The sequence below is a fragment of the Athene cunicularia genome (assembly GCF_003259725.1).
Source record: "Athene cunicularia isolate RWA chromosome 2 unlocalized genomic scaffold, athCun1 chr2_part2, whole genome shotgun sequence".
Taxonomy (NCBI): Eukaryota; Metazoa; Chordata; class Aves; order Strigiformes; family Strigidae; genus Athene; species Athene cunicularia.
In genome coordinates this window covers 5304078-5325884 of record NW_020799096.1, presented here as the reverse complement: position 1 = coordinate 5325884, position 21807 = coordinate 5304078, and the positions used below count along the sequence as shown (strand labels likewise).

Sequence of the window (21807 nt, the reverse complement as noted above, 5' to 3'; positions counted from 1 at the left end):
GACATCAAATGTTGCAGCAACATGGTACAGGGTGATTATAGATAGACTTTGATTACCACTGAACAGGTGAAGGCTGTTATCTAAAGGAGTGCATGCTGTTTTCATCGCATCATCAAACCGAAAACCAGAAGGACCCGGCGTGAGAAGTTCCTCTCATATTCACCCACAGACTATGCTGAAGTTACCACTGAAGTAGCAGCCAAGCAAGTCGGCTGACTTGGAAAGGAACAGGTACAGCCTGCCACCTCCAACAGCTTTCCTCCTATATACACATAACTGTTGTTTCCTCTGGAGGGCTGACTGTGATAGCAACCACATAGTTCTGTAAAATGCTTCCTGAGTGAGTTACCACAGATATGGTCAACAACACTGAAAGCCTTACTGATCTAGACACTGTAATTACCTCAATCTTTTTTTTTTTTTTTTTTAAGAAATTAACCTTCAATTACACTTGCACAGATGGGAACAAAACCATGGTCAAAACACAACTGTTATGCGGGTAAATTAAATAGTGTTTGTGAAAGTTTCAGATACCATAGGGGTGAAAGACAAAAACAGACAGTAATTTTTATACAGGGAGAAATCTCAAAACAAATGCCAACATAATGCAAAATAAACACTAACAACAAGTTATTGGTTTAGACATTTAGCTAGCATATGTTCCCTGTTTGGCCTCAAAGGAACTTCATGATACATTTTCAGCTGAATCCCAAGGAGCAGCAGTTTCCTATGGACTTCCCCAAGCCATACAGACTTAATACTTGCTCAAATACTTCAGGTTATGTCATTAAAAGCTTCCAGTGCAGACCAGCTTAGCAAGGACCTGGCGAGACCTACTCCTATCTGCTGATGTGCAAAAATTGTTGTACAAGAACCAAAGATACTCCAAACCTAAAGCCCAGCTGGAGTAACCCACAGTGCACAGTAAGGGCTTATCTGCACTGGGGAAAACAACTAAAATGTTCCACTGTGGAAGCCAGTGTGGACCTGTTGGAGATCACAATGCCAAGACCGAAAGAAGTCACACCACTTCACCGTAACCAATGTTTCTGAGCCTGCACTGTTTAAACATGTGCAGAGTAGGAGAAAACACCACTGAGGAGAAAAGCTTTTCATGCAGTATGTCCCCAGAGAGGGCCAATATCAGCAAAGATGGAAGATGTTCTCAAACTTCCTCCTCTATAGAAAAACTGACGGGATGATGGATGATCGACCTGCTAACCACATTAAATTGGTATTTGGCTACTGTTTTTCAGGGAAACACAAGGATAGCCCACTTTCTGGATAACAGGCATTGTTTAGAAATGTGACAAGACAAATACATGGGAATTTGTATGTCTGGCTTCTGTCTGTATCAGGTGTGGTTATCACATATAAATGAAGTCTGGGAAATACTCTGGCCAGGAGGTTGAAATCAATTATTTGGACAAAATCTGCAAAATTACTTATGCAGCAGCACTCCTACTCCTCAACCACCACCAACATCCCACAGTCACCACAGTGCAAGAGACAAAACATCATGGAAAGTTGCAGAAGTGGAGTTCTTAATCTCTTCTCCTTATTTTTCATGGTTCCTCAAATACTACACTTTTGTCTGGAGTTTAAAAAAAAAAAAAAAAAAGGTTTTGTCCAGCTTGGTACTTTGAAGACTATTTGTAAATACAAATCCACTGCTGGAATTACTCTTTTTACCACATTTCACAAAAGTGGTTGCTAAACAAAACCCAGTAGAACTGTCTCCTCTCCTCTTCCCTGTTCCCATCAACAAGGTGCTGATACCATCCCTTGGCAGGGTTTATTTAAATGCTAATATTCAACACAGGCAAGGTAAGAAAAAAACTAAGAAAAAAGTAAGAAAATGCATTTAGGATAGCGGGAGTGCAAGGAGCAGCAACTCTCCCTTTCTTCTCTCCCAAGATGTGATCTTTCATGGTTCAATCTTGAGATGAGGTTTTTATATAAAACATACAGTGTACACTATATATATGACATCGATCAGAAGGATATACAAGAAATTGTGCTCATGCGTGTTTTGAGAGGGAGGGTAGAATCCAGGCCTGAAGACTTATGGAAAAACAAACTCAAAAGAGAGCAAGCAGGAGAATAAACCAACAACAAAATCCATCCACAAAGAAAACTACCCCACTTTCTTCCTTTATGGGAACTGCACTGAAAGACTGGGCTGCAGCCCTGTCTCATTCTCCTGACGTTACCATCTCCACAGTGGTATAACCGGATAACCTGATTTTATATAGTCTTTTGGATTTTTGCCTCATAGACAATAGTCACCCTCTCCCGACATTACAGAAGCACTAAGAAATGAAGACTGCATAAAGCCCCTGTTGGACAAGAATTGATTTTGGCAGCAATGTCAGATTAAGTAATCTATGCTTCCAGGTGAAGCTTTGCAGAAATGGCTGAGCCTAACAGCTCAGTGCTGTCAAAACCACAAATTATTTTCCTCCCTCCACCGGCTGGCTTATTTTCTGCTGGATTAGCAAACTGAATTGGATCACTGAGGAGACAAACAAACATTGGAGCTGACCAAGAGAGGGAGCAGGTACTATACAGCCAGTAGCCAGGAAGAGTGGAAAAGGACCACTTTGTTTAGTGGCAAAGACCTACCAGCTTAGCATTGTTCATATCTTCTGAAAATTAATTTTCCATTTACTCAGGGAGTTGTGCTTGCACAACTGTTTTCTGGGGCAACACTGTGAGCTCAATCAGGGAACTGAACTGGGTTAATGAATACTGTATTAAAAATAGCCTCTTTTTTTGTCATTTTAAATAATCTACATCAGTTTTCCAGTCCAGCTTGCTACAAACAGTACTAGCATAAATCTTCAGATGAAGCAGGACAGGAACAAGTGCTGTGAGCAAGGGCTGCTTAAGTGTTTTGACAGCGTTACTGAAATACTCATCAGACTGGAATGGAAAAAACCATTAGCAGGTATGTGAGCAACTGTCCCAAAAAGTGTGTTAAAGTCGGAGTAACTCCAAACCAATCTGTCTTCAGTTTTCCACTGGGCTGGTATACAGTATTATCTCTGTAAGACAAGCCAAGAGCTAGAATTTCTCTGAACAATACAATTTGTCCTTAAAGCATGCACAGTTGCCGTCTCATGGACTTCCAGCTGTACAGCAGCCAACTCAGCAACTGAATGTGTTCAGTAGAAGACTCCTCTTAGTCAAGAGTCAAAAACCATACAAATACACATTTATTTAGAAGCTGATATGAATCTAATGTAGCTGCATTTACTATTTCCAACAGGAAAATGACAAAATTTAACAACCAACCCTATTTAAAGCAAGTTTTTCTCTCCAATCTGTGCTCTAAGCAATTACAACCCCCTTAAAATTAAAACCAGGCTATCTGCAGCCATGTCCAAGCAGCATCAACCAGCATGCTCCTGTGCCACAGCTGTACTAATAAACCTGCCCAGCACAGCCACATTGATGAAGCAGACCTCTGAAGAACAACGTTCTCAACAGCAGCAGAAACAATTCTGGTTACTGTCAAGACAGCTAAGCTTAGCACAGTCTCAGTTTTTTGGCAAAAACTGCATGTTATTTCAGCCAAATGACAAGTGACAGAGACCGTGATAATGGCAATAAAAAAATGCTGAAAATTCTGCATAGGCCTTCCTCCTCTCCTTCCCAGCCATGAGATGATTATTATTACTGGTAATGACAAAAATAAACTTAGATTCCTTTTATTAACTCCGGTCTTTCAATATTTATGGCTCACAACTTACATTTTCCTTTTCTTACTTTATAAGGGACTATAAGGGGTTTTTTTTCTTCCTTTTAAGGAAGGCTGAAAGTCTGTCCCAGTTACACGACTCTTCTGATACCTCAAGAAAAAGAAACACCACATCTTTACCAGTCTTCTACTACATCAGAAAGACTATCTATATAGCCATGATTTTCTGAAATATTCTGGGCTAGACTATGGAATACAGCTCTGAATAAGCAAACTGCATTATCTCACATGGAGTAGAAGAGAGACATGATTCTTTCTTCCAGTTTGGTTCCTGAACACCGTTTTCATTAGTCATTATGGTAACTAGGACCTTCTAGCATGGCTCTCCTTTTGCCTCATTTTAGGGCATTGCACTGGTGGTGGGGGGGGGGGCAGGGGGTAGTGGTGCTGGGAGCAGAAGCAGCACACCCTTACACTTCCCTTTTACACTGTCTTTACTTCTAAGCAGATGGACCACATATTCAACTCCCATTAACTAGGCACGAACTAGGCTTCAGACAAAAAATTAGCATTAGAAGTGCTACAGAAATCTCTTTCTGAAAAGCCTCTGAAAAGGAAAATAACTGCGTACACACCCACACCCCTCTTTGGTGATACAGATGCAGAATCAGAGAAGTGATTTGACATAATGGATAATTATAAAACAGAATCAGCATTTACTTGTTCGTTATGACCTAACTTGTCTTGCAGTCTCTGTTATAATTTATAGGTCACCCAAACCATAAAAATAAACATGAAACCAGCTTTTTTTGCTTATTTTTCTTCAGTTAATAAGAGACGCATAGCGTGTTCTAGAAGCAAGAGTGAGCCTGAAGAAAAAACAAAGGTAAGCCACCTCAACCAACAGGGTAGACATGTATGTAGACAGTTACCAAGACACATTGCATCTCTGCTGATATGTTCATATTGAAAAGAAGCACTCTCAGCTTCATTAGGGCCCCATGCACCCTACAATCTGCCTACCACCAACCCCTATGGCTTTGTGCCAGCACACACCAGGTCTACAGTTCATTTGCTCTACGCAGCAGGCAGTCAGGGAGATCTGGCCCAATTTATGGTAACTACACATAGTATTGAAACCACTTTTGAAAACATATGCAAAAATTTTTAAAAGCCTCTCGATTTGTTATTTTTCAATTAACAGCAACAAACTGGAAAGGCTATTCTCTAATGCATTCTAATTTTCTTCAATATTCAGCAATATAACATATGAAAAATTAACTAGGAAACACTGTTACTTCTTGTCCGCTTTTTATATTGCTACTTATTCTGTCTTCTTTTTATATTACTACTTCTTATTCTATACTATTTATTACCAGCAAAATGAAGCAGAGGTAACTAGAAACCCAGGGATTTACATTCTCTTACTCTGGTCACTGTACTTTTATAGTCATCAGCTTCACTGAAATAATGAGTAAGTAGCACAATAAATAAAGTCACCTATAAATAAAGCATAGGCCTCTTCCTCAGTGAACATTATATAAAAAGCTGGAGTCTTGCTTTCCAGAGGCTGCCCACTAAAACTTAATTACACACTCAAATTATAACTTAAGAGCTGCCCCTAACATGAGTTCCACGTGCAAAGAAAACCTCAGAGCAACCTTATATTGAGCATGACGGCACTTTTAATGAGCACTGTCTGCCCCTTTGGGGAAAACAGAGAATAAAGCTTGAATTAACAAAATTCATCGATTTCTAGCACAGCTGGACCACACCATGAACAGAGGCACCACTCAGCCTGGGCTTACTGATGCAGGGCGGTCCACAGCTGCATTAACCCCCAGGCAGCTGGGAAAGCACACAGAGGGGCTCCCCACAGAGCTGCGGCAGCCACCCCATGGGGTATATGTCCCATCTCCTCTGATCCCCTCAGTCCCCCATCTCTGGGGTGCGATACCAGAGCAGACACAGCCACTCTCGGGCTATATCAGAACATGACTGCTCTCAGGTTGTGGCTCGATGACACACCTAGGCAACGCAATGGTCTGTTGCCACAAAGACAGGCCTTTTCTGCATCCACTCATGCCCACTTCCTCTCTTGCTTCTTCAAGTCCCAAAATGAGCAGAACACCAACTCAGTAAAACAGAAGTGGGTACTTTGCAACCGAGTTAAAAAGCTGGATCAGCTTTGTGAAACATCCATACACCAGAACCAGCTCCAGGAAGGAAGCAGCACTGGGCTGGAGACCAGGGGTTAACACACAAGGAATGGGAGAAGAGGGCAGGGAGCTGGACCATCTCTTAGGAGCACCAAGCCATTAGGGTTCTCTCAGCTGTATGGTTAAGTCATAGCCTCATTCAAGCAAGGCTGGCTCAACAACAGTAACCCAAAGGTGGGTAAGAGAACTCCACAATGAAGATACACCTTAAAGGTATCTTTACAGAATACACTGACTTCTAAAGCTGGGCCATCAAAGTTTCTGCCCTTCCCTGAAATGTCTGGCTGTTCATTCCTTCTCTAATACTTCCCCCTCTTTGTAATGCCAATGTAAGTGTTTGGGTAGGTCCACCTATGGACACTTAAACGATCAGAGTTAAAAATGCCACTGGGGACAAGGAAGTGGCAGGTACCGGCACAGGAAAAAGGAGGGAAAGGAGCTTTTTGGTTTGAAGGATTTTGATGACCTGGTCAGCAGCATAGCCCACAAGGCTACACTGCTGAGGGGGCACAGCCCAGGGTGGGAACTAATGGCAAGGAAGCCTTCAGCTTGCTTTGCCTGTTCAGCGAGCATCTCGCAAGACCTTTTATTAGCAGTACTGCAGAGCATCCAATCGAAAACAGGAATAGAGAACGTCAGAGGACAACTGACTGACTCCAGTTGCTTTTCCTGGAGAGCCTAGGGCATTCAAATGGCTTGAAAGCCTAGGGCATTCAAATGGCTGGCTGTCCTTGTCCCACTCTAAACTCCATATATTATCCTTCTTCACCTTCCACACACATCTTGTTCACTTACAGGCCATTTTAGGAAGCTGTTTTGTTGTAATGATAAATCCAAAAAACAAACCAAACAAAACCCTGCTTTTTCTGAGAAAGTAGTTTGTCTGTTGGCTTAGTGTGCTGAAATAGCAATGAGTGACAGACCCTGAAGTGGGAGGACAGGATCAATAGCTTGAAGTCAGACAAGAAAGGAAAGCAGCAGCACCATGGCAGAGGTTTAGGCTGTTAAGTCTGTGTATATTAGGATTTTCTCCTTTTATTAAATCTCAAGTTCTACTAAATATGCACTTATCCATCAGTTATGCACAGTATAAAAGCAAAAGGGAATGTACAGCGTAGCACAGATGTCCTTGCTTTGTAACTCCCTTCGCAAAACCAGACTTGGAAAAACCCAACCTGCAGACCCCCTCGGAAGCTGCAGAACATCTAGGCTGCTGAACACAGGAAAGACTGCAGTGAGTACTGAGAGTTCATCAACATGTGAAGCTGCTGGAAACTCTTACAGTCTGAGTCTTTCTTCAATGCTCAAACTAGATAGTGTTTCTCCCCACAGGCAGAAACAGTGATGAATAGATCAGACAGATAGATCAATCAGTGCATCTTTGGTCATACATTACACTAGTGAAAAAGAAAAATCTGAAATCCCTCCAAATGTAAGCCACTAAAAAAAAAAAAAAAAAAAAAAAAAAAAAAAAAAAAAAAAGCAGCAGCTATATACTCTGCTCATATGTCCAGTCTACAAGCCTGCTGTGTGGTTTGAAAACTTATACCCTCAGGCAGAAATTACTACTAGGGTGTAATTTGCTGAGCAGTTCTTTCAACAGTGCTGCTGGCTTAAGTAGTTTCCCTCCCAAACAGTTATTTTTAATCCAGACCAGTCCGCTACAGCTTGGCCCACCCCACAGCTACAAAACAGTAGTACAAACACATCTGAAGGGTGATGAGGGCACTTGCTTTAGCCTTGATGCAGTTAAAAGAAATGCTTGTATAAAACGTGAATGTTCCCTGTCTGTTTCAATAGACAATAAAGTCCTTCAGTTTAAATACCTTCTGCAGTGGAGTAAGTTAAACCATTTAACTTAAATAAATTAATGACAAACTACAGAGGCAGCAACTTCTAATTTGCTTATGTTCTGATCTTCATAGGCACATGTGACCCTTCCTGTTCAGTATAATTTTTAATTAGTTCAGCAACTGTGTGCATGTTTACATCAGCTTAAACCTGTCTTTGCTTGTTAATTTGGTCCCCAAACAACAAATATTATATGAATATAAATCAAGTTGAAAAATTTTTTAACTAGAAGCATTTTTTTGTATTTTTTTTTTAAAGTAACATAGTATGTGCCACAGACCACATCACTGCAAAAAATAAACACCATAGCCCCAAAACACTGAAGATGAAACCATGAGCTATTGGGAATCCAGTATATAGCTGGAGTTTGGCAGTAGGGATTCAAAGTTCCATAAACCATTGACCACATAATAGGCAGGGATCAGTGACAGCACACTTTTACATTTCCCAAACTAAGACTACTAGCTTCTAAAAGTACTTAATTTTTCTGTGGAAAATCCCCAGTGTATCTTGTGTGGGACCATCAGAGACAATTTTTGTTCCATTTCAAAGCCCACTTACTACTTCTGCTTTACCCCCTAACAGTATTTTACTTTCTCAAATCCAAGGGAATACAAGCCCATTCGTGAGGGGATTTAGACTGATTTCAGCAATTGATTTCTGAAGTCTGATCCACAGGATCAAACTCTCCAAGTAAATAAGAAAGCTACTTTCCAAGCTTTTTTTTTCTTTCAGGAAAGGGTGTAGGTATTGTTGATTTTTTCATGTGCAGTAGAGGTTGACACTGACTATAAAGCACTAAAAGTCTTACTTGAAAGCAATAGCCTACTTGATATAGTAACTGTTAGAACATTTATTTAATAGTGCAACAATCCAGTTAATTATTTTCTGTAGAAACCTCCACTCAGGACTATGGTCTTGACTTTCACCAACAGTGAAAACTGGTAAAATGTCCTGGTAAAGAATAAATGTGTTTTCAGAGGTCAGCCTTCAATTTCACATCAAAAAGCCACTGTCATTTGAAAAGCCCCAGCCAGAATTAAAACAATAAAAATGGAAATGAATTAAACACTGGGTTTTGCTCCACATGTTCTCAGTAACATGAAATTTCAAACACAGTTTTCAGATGACATCGCCTAAATATCAGCCTTTAAATGTACTATCAATAATTTAACTAAATTCCATTGGGCGTAGAAGAAACTAGGACCAGAGTCTCCCCAAAACTTTATGGCACAGATGGTACTTCTGATTTCCTACTCTGCTCCCCCCCAATCCCCCCCAGACCACTGTTAGGGGAAATTAAAAAAAACACTCTCATTGATAATGGATATACAGCAGCCCAGAACTCTTCAGATATTTTATTTCATATAAACTTAGAAGCTGTATATAGAAATACTTCAGGCACTCAGAGAGTGAGCATGAAAGCACTCCATACAGGAGGAACGTCGGAGTTTAAGCAGTATACTTACTCTGTGCCGCTTTCAACCATTTGCGTTAGGAGGGAAATGCCATCTAGGTTAATAAATTCCTGGGCAAACGTAACATCCCGTGAGTAGTTGGCTAAGTCTTTCAGTGCTTCTAACTTTGCATCCATACTAGAAGACTGGATCCTCTCATGGAGCTGCTGTGCGTTTTGAGCCTAAGAGAGAAACGAAACATACAAAACAAAAATGAGAAAAAAAGCTTTTGTTACAATGTCAATCATGAATAAAATAGCTCAAGCAGGAACAATGACCATGTTTAATATTAATGATACTTAACACCTGCATGTTCAGAAATCATTAAGTAGTTCATATATAGATATATACTTTTACAAAAGTATATTACCCAAGTATTACTCCATTATTACCTATAACTATTTGGATTGTTGCAGAATCATTAGCTGAGCAATGGACAGATATCTCACCGTCTCAGGCAAGATGTAGGCATTACAGGAAACAACCTTTGGCTTGAAGACCTTATGTGTCACATCGATAAAAGTAGAAATCAAAATAAAACAAATTACATCAGATAATCTCAGTATCAACTTTTTTACCTGTCAATGCTTACTCAGTTTATGCACTTCCCATGACCTTTAACAATGAAGATCATTTACTGTCCTTATCAGGTTATATCAGTAGAGGCCAACTTTGGGCCTTCTGATCCTTCCTCCCTTACAGGGAGCACAGGAATATTTACTCCCCACATGATACTACGATATTATCACTCATACATCTTTATGCAAGATCAATATCTACATATATTAGGCTATTCTGCCCCTTAATGCTTCAAATACAGGATGAAACAGTGAAACCCAAAATGAACACTGATAATAAAAAGGGATATTTAAATAATGCATATTAAATTGTCTCTCTCTTTAGCCATACAAATACATTAAAATACATCTCACGTTTTCAATTTGATGCTTTCACTTACCTGAACACAATACCCAAAAGCTTCAGTTAATAACTAGCTAGCCAATACTTTTCTTCGAAAAATATTCCTCCTCACTATACTTGGAAAATCCAATTTCCTAAAATTCACTTCTTACCTGCACCAAATGAAAGGTGAATGAGAAGCTATGTGTCATTAGGAAACCAAATTAATGGTAAATTCTGCTGAGAGTTATTTTCCCTGAGATTATGCTTATTTTTTCTCAGCTGGAGAAGAAACAGAAGAAAAGGCTGTGCTGACAGACAATTCTTTTTCTGTTCAAGTAATGAATATACTCTTTACAGAGATGGTCATGTCTGCAGATCAAGATTCTGAGATATTAGACATTTTTAGTGCAAGTGGGCATTTAAACAGGGAACACAGGAAAAAACACCATCATGCTTCACAAACATTAATAAATTAAATGCCCCAATATCCTCCAAGATCATCAAGGTTTGTTACTTCCCATTTTTACAAAGAAAAATTAATGCATGGTCTCCAGTCAGCTTTTGGCCAGAACCTATATGGTGAGGAGCACGTACAGGGAGGAAATAACTCCTAGTTAGTATGACTGTGGTTAACATCTTCAGTTAAGACAGCATTGAAAAGAAACAGAGTATCTTTAGTCCTGAGTTTTTTCTATGCCTTAAGTATTGGGCAGTGCAGCCACAGCAGCTACATCATCTTAGAAGGCAGAATTCTGTCATTCAATAGGTCTTTCTGCCACCCTAAGTTACCTACTCTACCAGCAGGTTTGAATTGTAATAAGGAAACAACAGCTTATACAGTCTCTCTGTAATAGCTATGCCTGTCTAAATGGTACTAGAAGAATATTCTCTCAAACCTAACCAGCTGGTAGGCTAAATCATTTGCGAAAGCCTATGAAGGAAATAAAAATAAATCCCACTAACTTCCAAATTCCAGAATAACCAGAGAATACTTCCTCCAACCCTTTCCCTTCATCAAAGCAGGTGAAGGAAGTTTTGCTGAAGTATTCTTGTATAATCAGCTACAAAAATTCAGAGAAACCACTATTACCCGAACCAGAGGTTCAACAGCTCTCACCTCACCAAACAACCTTCTTCACTGAGCTGTTTCGATAATACTCTAGACTCCCCACTGTAACAACTCAGGAAGACTCAGAGATGCAAAGAATCCTCAAAACATTATTCTTTCTCAGAATACATGCAACTTCTGAATTCCTGCCCACCTCAGAAAAGAAAGACTTCAGAAAATCTTCAATACCACCACAGCAGCTGCATTCCTCTGACTTTGGAAATGGTTGTTCAGATTTAACCCTAAGCTCATTAAAGTCTGTGCACATTCCTTCTTCCACCTGCCATGGCTCTGGGAAGTTACCACCCCCTCACTATCTGCCTACTGAAGGATAAAGTTCTTCCAGGTTTCCATGGGAAGTGGGTCCTCTGAAATCTCCTGGACTCATTGAAAATGAAACAAATAGGAAAGAGGAACAAAACATCTTGTTCAGTGTGACTGAGCAGCTCTCCTGAGCTGCTCAACCAGTAAGTCTGTGTGGGCAGAACTTGGACAGCAGAGCTGTGGCCACACACATGGGGACTGTAATCACCTGTGTAGCACAGCAGCAAGCAAGAAAGAACATCTAAGTAGAGCCAGGAGAACATCCCGCTCCAAACCCTTTCACACCACACCTACAACTGCTGTGTAAACAATGCCTCATCTTCATATGCATTAACAACAGATTATTAATGGCCAAGTTCACCCTTCCTCTTGAGGAGATTCCTGCCCTCAGCATAAACACTTCAGGCTGGTGAACTGCTGCTACCATCCAGTTAGACTTCCATTACACAAGTCAATACTGGGAATGGAAAGAGCTAACCGTACTTCTCACCAAAATGGAGAACACCAGTACAGGGATGTGCGTTAACAGCTCACCTACATCTCAGAGCAGCACCATGAGTGGAACCAACCTACTGAGAGATACATTAATCCTCTTTCCTCTGAAGTCTGCGAGAGCTTTGAAATTCACCACATTAAACCCAAAATATAATCTTAGATCAGAGACAGCTTGGTCCCCTCTACAGAGAGCAAAAATCTATAAAGCAATGTCTCTCTGATACAAAAGTGGTTCAGCCCTGTTTTAAGCACATAAAAGAGAGCCTACTAACATCATAGGATTTATCTGACTATGCCAATGCTAATGCCCCATCAGCAAAGTTTCTACACAGCTGTAGTGTTCTTACATTAAACAAGTTTTACAAGACACTGCATCCAACCAACCTTGCTCCTTCTACTATTGGAAAAGAACTGATAAATGGCAGAGCAGATCTTGATTAAATGAGTAAACAAATATTTGTCTCGGCAAGAATGCTGGTATGTGTCTCACTGGAAACATGGCCAAAAGTAACGTTGGCTGTTGTCATCACAAGTGCCTGATGGGTGAAAATATTGCTTCAGTAATACCATGCAGTTCTCACAAGCTTCCTAGTTCTTGTTGCCATAGCACTCATACATGCTTATGGAATGTACAGCTCACTTATGACTGCATTAAAAAATGAAACCCAGATGAAATATGCTCTGAGTGCTTACCAGGGAGCTATTTTAATGATTTACAATCCATCAGTGGATGGACAGAGAGCACAGCTCATTAAAGCAACAGCAGAGCTAGCTGCCATGTCTCTGCTCTTACTGAAATATCATTCAGGTAAGAATAAATAAATATATATATAAAACTTGCCCAACTGAGAACCGTTATGAGGGAATTAACAGAAACACAGCTGTTCAAGTAAATGAAAGACAGCATTAACTGCTCTCCTGTTTAGAAAGGAAGGAAGACGGAAGCTTGTAAAACGTGTGCTGTTGAAGCCCCAGCATTTCAAAAGGCTGTCAAGAGGCATAAGCTGCATGTCTAGTCTTAAATGACTTGCTCCAAGGACAGGTTGCCCTTAGGGAGTAGCACTGCTTAAAAGGAGCAGCTTGATGAGATTGTCAGCTTAAAAAGAAAACTAATGACCTAAATCCAAGATGTGACTTGCTTAGAGACTCAAATAGCCATTTGGAGGTTAGGAATCCCAAGATCATCCTAACAAGGGATTCTACTGATAAAATTGTAATTTCTTTGCTGACGAGTACTTTGTGCAAACTTAGAAAGCAACTTATTACCCAGATGTATGCAGGGTTTCTGTACAGAATACAAAATACAGTGAGCAAGGACAGGAAGGAGAACACAGATTCCAAATGCAACCACTATCAAACATTCATGTGCTACGGAAGAAATCTGGACCACTGATTTAAATTGCTGTTTTGCCGTTATGTAATCAGCTTTCTTCTTTATACTTCACAAAAAGCAAATAAAATAAAATATGAGTTTTGGTCTTCCCTGTAGATTAATTAGTCACATTATTTAACATTCTGCTAGAAGAAGAGCATACGGACCATCAGTAACTACTAAATACAGCTTTGTACTAACTAAACAGGTGCATTTCTGTGGTTTAATTTAAATCACTCAATGTTGAAATACCATGGTGGTTTAAACTGCTGCCTTTTTCTGGCTTGTTACTGCCACTTCACCTACAACTGCATATACGTCAGAAAGCAATGGGGGAGTGGATACGTTACATAATCATCATTATACACAAACCAGATTCAACAGACCCAGCAAGGCTGACTAGCATCTGATGCCAGGTAAGCAATGCGATTCCATTTTTTTTTCTTAAATATAATAATTGTTAACATTTTTACATTAATACTCAAGCACAATTTCTACATCTAAAGCCCTATAGAAACGTAATACACAGAGCAGTCCTACACAATCACTACACACAATTAAGGAGGCAGAAACAGGGAAATGGTCACGTCTAGAGTCATGTACTAAATCAACGATAAAAGCATTACAGATGCATAACCATACGTATTATGCAAATACGCCTAAAATAGATTTATGCAATCAGCCACTTATGAATGTTTGAGAAGAAATTTTTGCTCTTGTTGCATTTTGAAACAATCCTTTTTGCTTACTATTCAAAATATGCCTTTGGAAACCTTAAAACATGAGACTAAATATTTATCTGTAAAAAGACAAAAACGAATTCCACTTCCCAAATCTTCCTCTTGTACTATGAGGAGACAAATCTAAAAGTGGCTCACTGACTTCCATGGTCAGTGCTTCTGGCATGAGGTTCAGTAATAACTAATTTACCATTACATGATAAACATAATCACAATCATAGGCTAGACCTGCAAATATTTATGCATTTACTGAACTCCAAGAACATTAAGATAGCTGAGCACATATTAAAGCAACTGTAGATCAAAGATCATAGACCAGGTACCCAAACTTTTACTCAACCATACAGGATTCAGATGTGTAAGTAGAAATTGGTTAAAAAACCCTCTACACTTCCTTGTCTGTGTAGATCACAAAAATCAAAACCCACATTGTTCACATCTGTAAAAGCATTCAGGGAAAACACTATAATGGCTATAACCCCTATTTACATGATTGTTCATGCTAGAAATGCAAATACAGCTGCCTACAAACAACTGACAGTTTTGAGAACTCAACCAATCTCCAACTAGAGGCTCAAAGAAAAACAGGCAACAAAAGCAAATGATCAGGCACCATGAATACCACATAAGAAAAGGCTACCTATTGACTCAGCATGTAAGGTATATAGTTCATGAGCAAGGCGTGTTATTTAAGTGCCCAAAAGCTACTTTCAAATAAACAGCGAGTGCTCATATAACATTCCGTTTGAAAAGCATTATTATTTTTTTTTTTTAAAAAAAAAAAAAAAGGCCAGTTCCTTCAGTTCAATTTTCCCAGTATTTTAGCATCCTCCAAAATGATTAGTCACTTGAATGAGGATTTGCAGGATCTGATCAAAGGAATCCTGCAGTTACACACACCAAAAGGTTGGCCTCCACTTGCTGCATTGCAGGACACAACTGTCCTTTTGAAACAGTCTCACTCTCCGGAGCAATTACAGCTCATTTATTTATACACCTCCCCACCATCCACGGGAATAGGGGTATCACAAAACAATAGGGATCTGGCATTTCAACTGTCACTTATGTTCAAATACAAAGAAATGTTGCATAAGAAATTTTTGATGAGTCCCTTCAGAAATGCTAATGGACAGAGGGGGAAAACAGGTCACAGAAAACTGCAAAAACACACAATAGCACGAAGAATTGTTAAGAAAGATGATAGGAGAGGTTAAAAATAAATAAGAAAGATGATATAGGAACAAAGATAATATGAGAGAAATTCAATCTGTACTCAAGTTACCTAGGAAACAGAGCGTCTGTGTGGTGAATGGTTTATAGAGTTAAAAAATAGCATTGTTTAGAAAAAACAGCCTTTCAGAGAATCACACAAACTTAGCAAACAGACCTACAGAAACAAAGACGCAGTTCAAATTCCCAACAGGCCTAACGACTGGCGTTTGCAAAGTTTTAACTCAAAGAAGTTTAAAATAGACACATAGTAAATCTCTGAAGGCAAGCATTTATAATGGATTTAGCAGCACACCATAACTGCAGTTTTGCCCTTGAAATATTTACAATGATTTTCTGAAGAAGGTCCCTATATATGCACACAAAATAATCTAAACTTGAGATTAAAAAAGAGAAAGTATTTAACATTTAGATTTGGGGAGTTAGATTTCAAATCCTTTTTTTTAAAAAAGCCAACCCAAAAATGCTGATTTACTACTTCCAGATAAAACTACCTTTATTACCCCCCCCCCCCTCCCTGTTTTTAGTCTTTAATAGTACCTGCTCTGTGTACATGAGCAATATGTAATTTGAGGCCAATGACAACAAAACTCAAAAATACCCATATCTCCTCCTTCTCACCCAATTTCCAATGATTCATGGTATGCAACTGTGAATATAGCCTGGGTATAGCCAGACTACTGGCTGTCATGGCAGTATGTTGCATTAACATTAAGAACTAGAAAAGCATTTTAATTTCACGCAGTCTTCAGAACTGGTCAAAACGATTCCTCTCAACTTTTCAAGGAAAAAAAGTTTCCTCAAAAGGCTTGTGAAGTTCAGGATAGTTGTTTTATGTTTTACCCACAATAACCAGTAAAGTAGGCAGCTCAGGCCTCTCTGGAACTACATGGACACCTCCCAGACACTGCAAAATCTGTACATGGCTCCTCCTAATTTCTCTCGATATTCCTCTACTTTTCTAATTCCCCCACCTCTTCAAAAAGCATTTTTAGTATGATTTTCTTTTTCTGGGGGGACGGAAAGATAGTTTCAGCTTTATATGGATATAGGATAGAGAAGAAAAACAGGGGGGGGGAGAAAACCGAATCTTAGTATTTTCACAGGATGAGAAACACATTTCCCACCCGGCTCTAACAGCTAAGAAAGCATCTTTCCTATTTTGCAGGAGTATATCATGCAGCCTGTTCTTCACATTATCTGCTCTAACCACTGTTGCTCTCATACAGAATCTCAGAGGAAAAATGGAAACAGATGGCTTGTTAGCTCTTCAGGGTAAATGACAAGCATTGTGTGGGTCACCAGTCTAAAAACCACAGCTTGGAAGCCTTTAATCTATCTATTTTAGGTACCTCTGTAATGACCACTTCAACAGTACCTTAAAAGCAAAGATACTATTGTAGGGTGGGAACATGCAGAACTTCATTTTATGTCTATTTGAAGAATAAAAATACTCTCTAATCTGCCAAAAACCAATTCAGTCCTTTGAAACCTCCTTCCAAACTACCTCTCTGATTCTGGGAAAAAGTTAACAAAAACTTTTTTTAAAATATCAGAAAATTTGAAAATAAGCACTGGTTCAGGGATAAATAGCAATACTGAAGACTAGAAAATAGACTGGCTTTCTGTTTTATAACAGGATAGCTGAGTCAGTCTTAACTGCAGGCCACTGCCAGAGTGGTCCATAACTTTGTAGGTAACAGGTAAATACCCCAATATCCTAAAGGACCCCTTTCTTGGTTGACTCATCTATGGCCAATCACCAAAGAAACAGAACACACAGAAGAGAGTCTTTTGCAAAGTCCCACCTTCCTGCCCATAGGTATCAGCAGAAAGTACTATAAAACCAAAATTTGTCTTTTGCGTTTGTAAGTTTCATTTCCAATTGCACAAGTGATCATGAAGCCAAACAGACAGCGATTTCCACAGATCAGTCACAGCACAGCCTCTCTTCAGTTTTGTAGGGTACAACTGGTTGTGGATTTTGAGACAGGCAAAGATTCCATCAGCCACCTCATGCTGTCACTCCATGCTGTGGTTACATGGAAGAATGATGCAGTGAGTTTGGACCACATTGGTTCCTGATGAACCACAGATGTTTTGATTTCACAAGATCCCAAGTCTGAGCAGTAGATAGCCCTTTTTCAGTGGAGCAGATATTTGTTCTTAAGAAGTCTGAATGGTTAGGAGGAGCTGGTGCTGGGGGATGTCTTGTTTGTGAGGAAGTTCTACCAAATGGGGTTTACTCCACGAGCAAGTGGTTTCCCCATGTACAAGGCTGTTCTGGTGACATATGGCAAGAGACCCTTGAGTCTCATAGACTCTGACAAAGCCATGGCCTTAAACTGTTGTTTATTCTTATGACTCTAAAGCTCCATATATAACAACCACTGAAAAATATGATTAAGGATATCAGAAATCTCGTCTTTGCCCAGCTGGCTGCTGCTTAGAAGTGCTTTCTGTTAGGAAGTTACACTCCTGTAGATTAATATTGCAGTCACTTAATAAAAACCTTGAGATATCGATCTGTTTCCACATTGGCTGCTTCAATTTCCAATTATACACAAACCTGCGTACAAATTCGTTCACCTCCGAAATCTAATATAAGCCATTATCAGGTTAAGCAGACTGGGGAGGAATGGAAATGCACATGATGCCTGGAGAAGCTGAGAAGTTAGTAACAACATACACTTCCCTGTTTCTTAACTTTGAGCCCAGGTCCTACTAACTGAAAAGTGATCCATCCAAAAACACCTCTATAATCTCTGTGTGGCTTCTAGATGGAAAATTTTGCATCTTATGGCAGTAACTGGTTCAACAGAAGCCAAAAGTTAAGCCACCACAGCTCCATCTTGCCTCTTCAAATGATCTGCAGTACAGGGTGACAGAGTTCGGCCATAAGGATGCTTTGAATCTGAAGAAGCTAGAACATCACCATGAAGACGTAAACCATTTTAATGGCACACTACATTTGTCAGCAAGGAAACGGGATTTCTGCTGCCTTAGACATACATCTTCTGGGACTAATAGCGGCTTTCAGCATGTGGCAACAGTACTGCTCAACTCAGCAGGAAAACAGGCCATTACAAGGCAACCAACAACTCTGCCGTGTGCTTTCTGAGGAGCTGGCAAAGAGATGGAGTTGAAAAAACAACAAAACAACAAAAAACCCCAACCAAACAGTAAAATCTCATCATTACAGTTGCTGCTCACTCAATAGAAACACAAGAGAGCAGGAAAATTCTGACCCAAGCTGCACAGAAGAGCGTTACATGATTCAACTTCCAGCCCTTTCTCCTGGCTGTCAGCTCTGGGGCAGAAAAGAAACAACTTGAGTGAGGCTGCAATGCCAGCAGAGAAGCAGAAGTATCTTGGATGTGAAACCTGTTCCCAGCACAGGCAGTGAGATGCAAAAACCACCCAGTTGTTCCAATTCTATCACCAAACATCACTCAGAGATACCATCCCTGACCCCCTAAGTCAAAAACAAAAAACAAAAAAACCCCAAAGATAACACAGAGTCATCTTGTGACTGCAACATTATCCTCCTTTGTGGAAAGATTGTGGGATACATTGTGGCTAAACCTTACACATACACCAGTTCACAAGATTTACTAATCAAATCTTCAGTTTGAAGCGAGAGAAGAACAGAACAGTAACTCACTGGAGACGTTGTTAATCGAAGGATCGCTCCATTTTTTATTTCATTACGATTCTGAAAGAGAAAAATCCAACAGGTTTTAATTTAAGACTCACATAAAAAGACAAAACATGCATTGAGCAGAATTCCACACCAAACTAGCCCCAGTATTCCCCTGTCTGCTTGCAAAAGCTTCCCTCTTTCATATGTGAGCTAACATATACGCAGTATTTTCCCTACTGAGGCATACTAACATTAGCTTTGAGAAATAGGTGGCTGTTCACAGGGTATTTAACAAATCTGAACCCTTTCAAGAATGACTTCATGTTTTTAAAAATCTAGCTTCCACTGGAAATTTCTAAATATTCCTTTGAAATATACTGTCCATGGTGTCTGGCACTGGTATTGTGCTACATAGTTGAGGAGTTTGTAAGTTTGCTGAAACATGTCATTAAACATCTGCAGGGTTTAAAATTTATCCCGCTGGCTCTCCATTTTATATAACGAGAACATGCTGACTTAAACCACTGGAAACAACCCACTGAGCTCTGCCACCACGACTTTGCATTCTCCCTCAAAGTAAAAAAAGCATCGCTGTTAGCGGTAAGTACAGTTCAAATATGCCGTAAGTCATTCTCCTTACCCGTCTGGCAGAAAGAAGTGGCATTAAACATTTTCTTTTGGTTAAGCTCACATAATGCTTTCAATTAAACTAAAGCTATGGGTAGATGAAAAAGCTGCAATGGCATAAGCTATCATGTATGTTTACAGTATCCTCACAACTTTGTGGTCACTGCCCAGTGCATGGTCTTCCCTTGGGGTGAGTGTAGGGAAGCCTGCCACTGTTTCAACAAGCTACCTCCTGTTCACCACAGGTTAAGAGAATACAGTACCTAGCACAATGAACGTACTAACAGGTACTGGCTCTGCATAGCGCTAAAATGTACACTCACAACTTCACTCATGATTCAATGGCTTGTTCATGGGCCGATACCCTTATTTGTCAAAGAAACTGGAGGAATCCCTAACAGTTTGAGAGAGAAGAGCTAATTTTGTTCTGAAGACGACATTGGAGGCTTTCTGCAGACTGGTGTTCAACAAAAACAAACAAAAAAGTGTATTTCTTCTCAGGCAGTTTTTCCCAAATTAATTTCATCCTTCTTGCTCCCATTCTGATACATCTCAAATCCAAAATGCTAAAGCCAGGATAAATCTTGCCTGAATCCAGGTCAAGTAGTCCAAAAATAAAACTCCAGTACATTGCCTCTTTCTTGATATCCAACTCGCCTGTGGGATTGGTTCTTGCTACCTACAAGATCGCTCTCCACCCACAAAGACTTCTTCACTCTAACTGACATAATTAAAGTGCCAGACAACACAGGGGGTAGAAGGGAGAAGCTTTCTTCTTTGCTTACATATGCAGCTAACTCATCCCAGTCCTCAGCAGTCTCCTCCTTCCAGAATAGCCCCAGGGAAGCCAGCCAGCCTCTACTCAAGACAGGGGCAAAAAAGGGTGAGCAGCTAAATACACAGCGACTTCCCTCAGCAGTAACAAAGTGCCAAATTTTCTCCTCTTCTAGTGAAACAGCACCAGAACCAGCTATGTTTCATCACATCTACTGAATCTGTATGAAGTGGCAATAGTGCATTTGTGTGGTTTAATCTAAATCAGCATTGAAACAAACTCACTTTGTGAACGCTTGTGGTGGCTTAAACTGTTACCACCTCCTGGATTCGTAGAACTGAATAAAAGTAATTGCTTTAGGACAGACAGTCAGCATAGGCTAAATCTACCTCCATCAACAGCTTAGACTAAGGCACTGGACCTCAGCTGTGTTAGGCCAGAGTACGGGCATGAACACATACACACAGGGTTCCGTCAGCTTTACTTGGAAGGCAGCAACTCCCAGCATAGAACAATATTAAAAATAGTTAGGGAATCAGATAACACTTGAACAACTTAAATTGTACCAATTGCATTCAGAAGTCAAAGTTCCCTGATATCCTTACGAAAACGTTGGAGCTAAGTAAATAGACTATTCTTAAACATAAATAAGAGCACACACAGAGCCTCATTTTTTCAGCAGCATAACTTTAGGTTTATATTTCTTGCTCTAAGTAACATGAATTACTAAATAAGATATACAAATGAGTTTGTGGTTTAAGTCACTTCATCTGGACTATAATGAGCATCTCTGTAAACACTCTAAGTCTATTGCAAACACGAGGTATCAGACATTGTGTGAGGAAGCTACATGGTGGTCTCAGGAGGCTCGAGGAGTTTGCTGAACAGCTGAGTACTACTCCCTCCCACCCACGGGCTCCCTTTTCTACCTCAAGTCAGCTCTGTCACCAGACAGACCTGTTTGCAGGTCAGTCTCACAATCTCACTAACCTGGCAGAAACTAGTCCCAGCTGGAAGGGGAGGAGAGTTTTCAGTCAGGTTAATAAAAAGAAACAAGCTCTGCAAGGACTGTGCACCAGCACAAACCCAAGAAAGATGGTGGAACTGTCTCTTTGGGAGCAGGGAGGCAGTGGGAAAAAGATGAGGGAAGAATTAGGAGGAATTATACCTTCCCATTTTGGGAGCAGTAAGCTGTCAACCACAGCCTGAATTATATTATTTCACAGTTGCTTCAGCTGAAACTATGATCCAGAGTTTGTTCAGTTACAGCAGGTTTGTCATAAGATGAAACCCTAACCCATAAAAATCTGGGCTTAACCTGATAACCTCTACAGTATTGTGCATGAAGTTTTAAAAAAAT

The 21807-nt window shown here is 40.0% G+C and overlaps 1 protein-coding gene across 4 annotated transcripts in view; it reads right to left on the bottom strand.

Annotated features, from left to right (window-relative positions):
- Positions 1-21807, bottom strand: part of ELMO1 (engulfment and cell motility 1) — a 307238-nt gene that overhangs the window by 213607 nt on the left and 71824 nt on the right. For 2 of the 4 annotated variants that reach the window (XM_026843869.1, XM_026843870.1), the window contains exons 6-7: positions 19067-19117; positions 9243-9412 (exon numbers count right to left, since the gene is read on the bottom strand). In XM_026843869.1, coding sequence (XP_026699670.1) covers positions 9243-9412; positions 19067-19117 — 221 coding nt within the window. Of the gene's footprint in view, positions 1-9242; positions 9413-11395; positions 11504-19066; positions 19118-21807 lie in introns of those variants that run through there. The other 2 variants (XM_026843871.1, XM_026843872.1) reach the window with 2 other exon arrangements.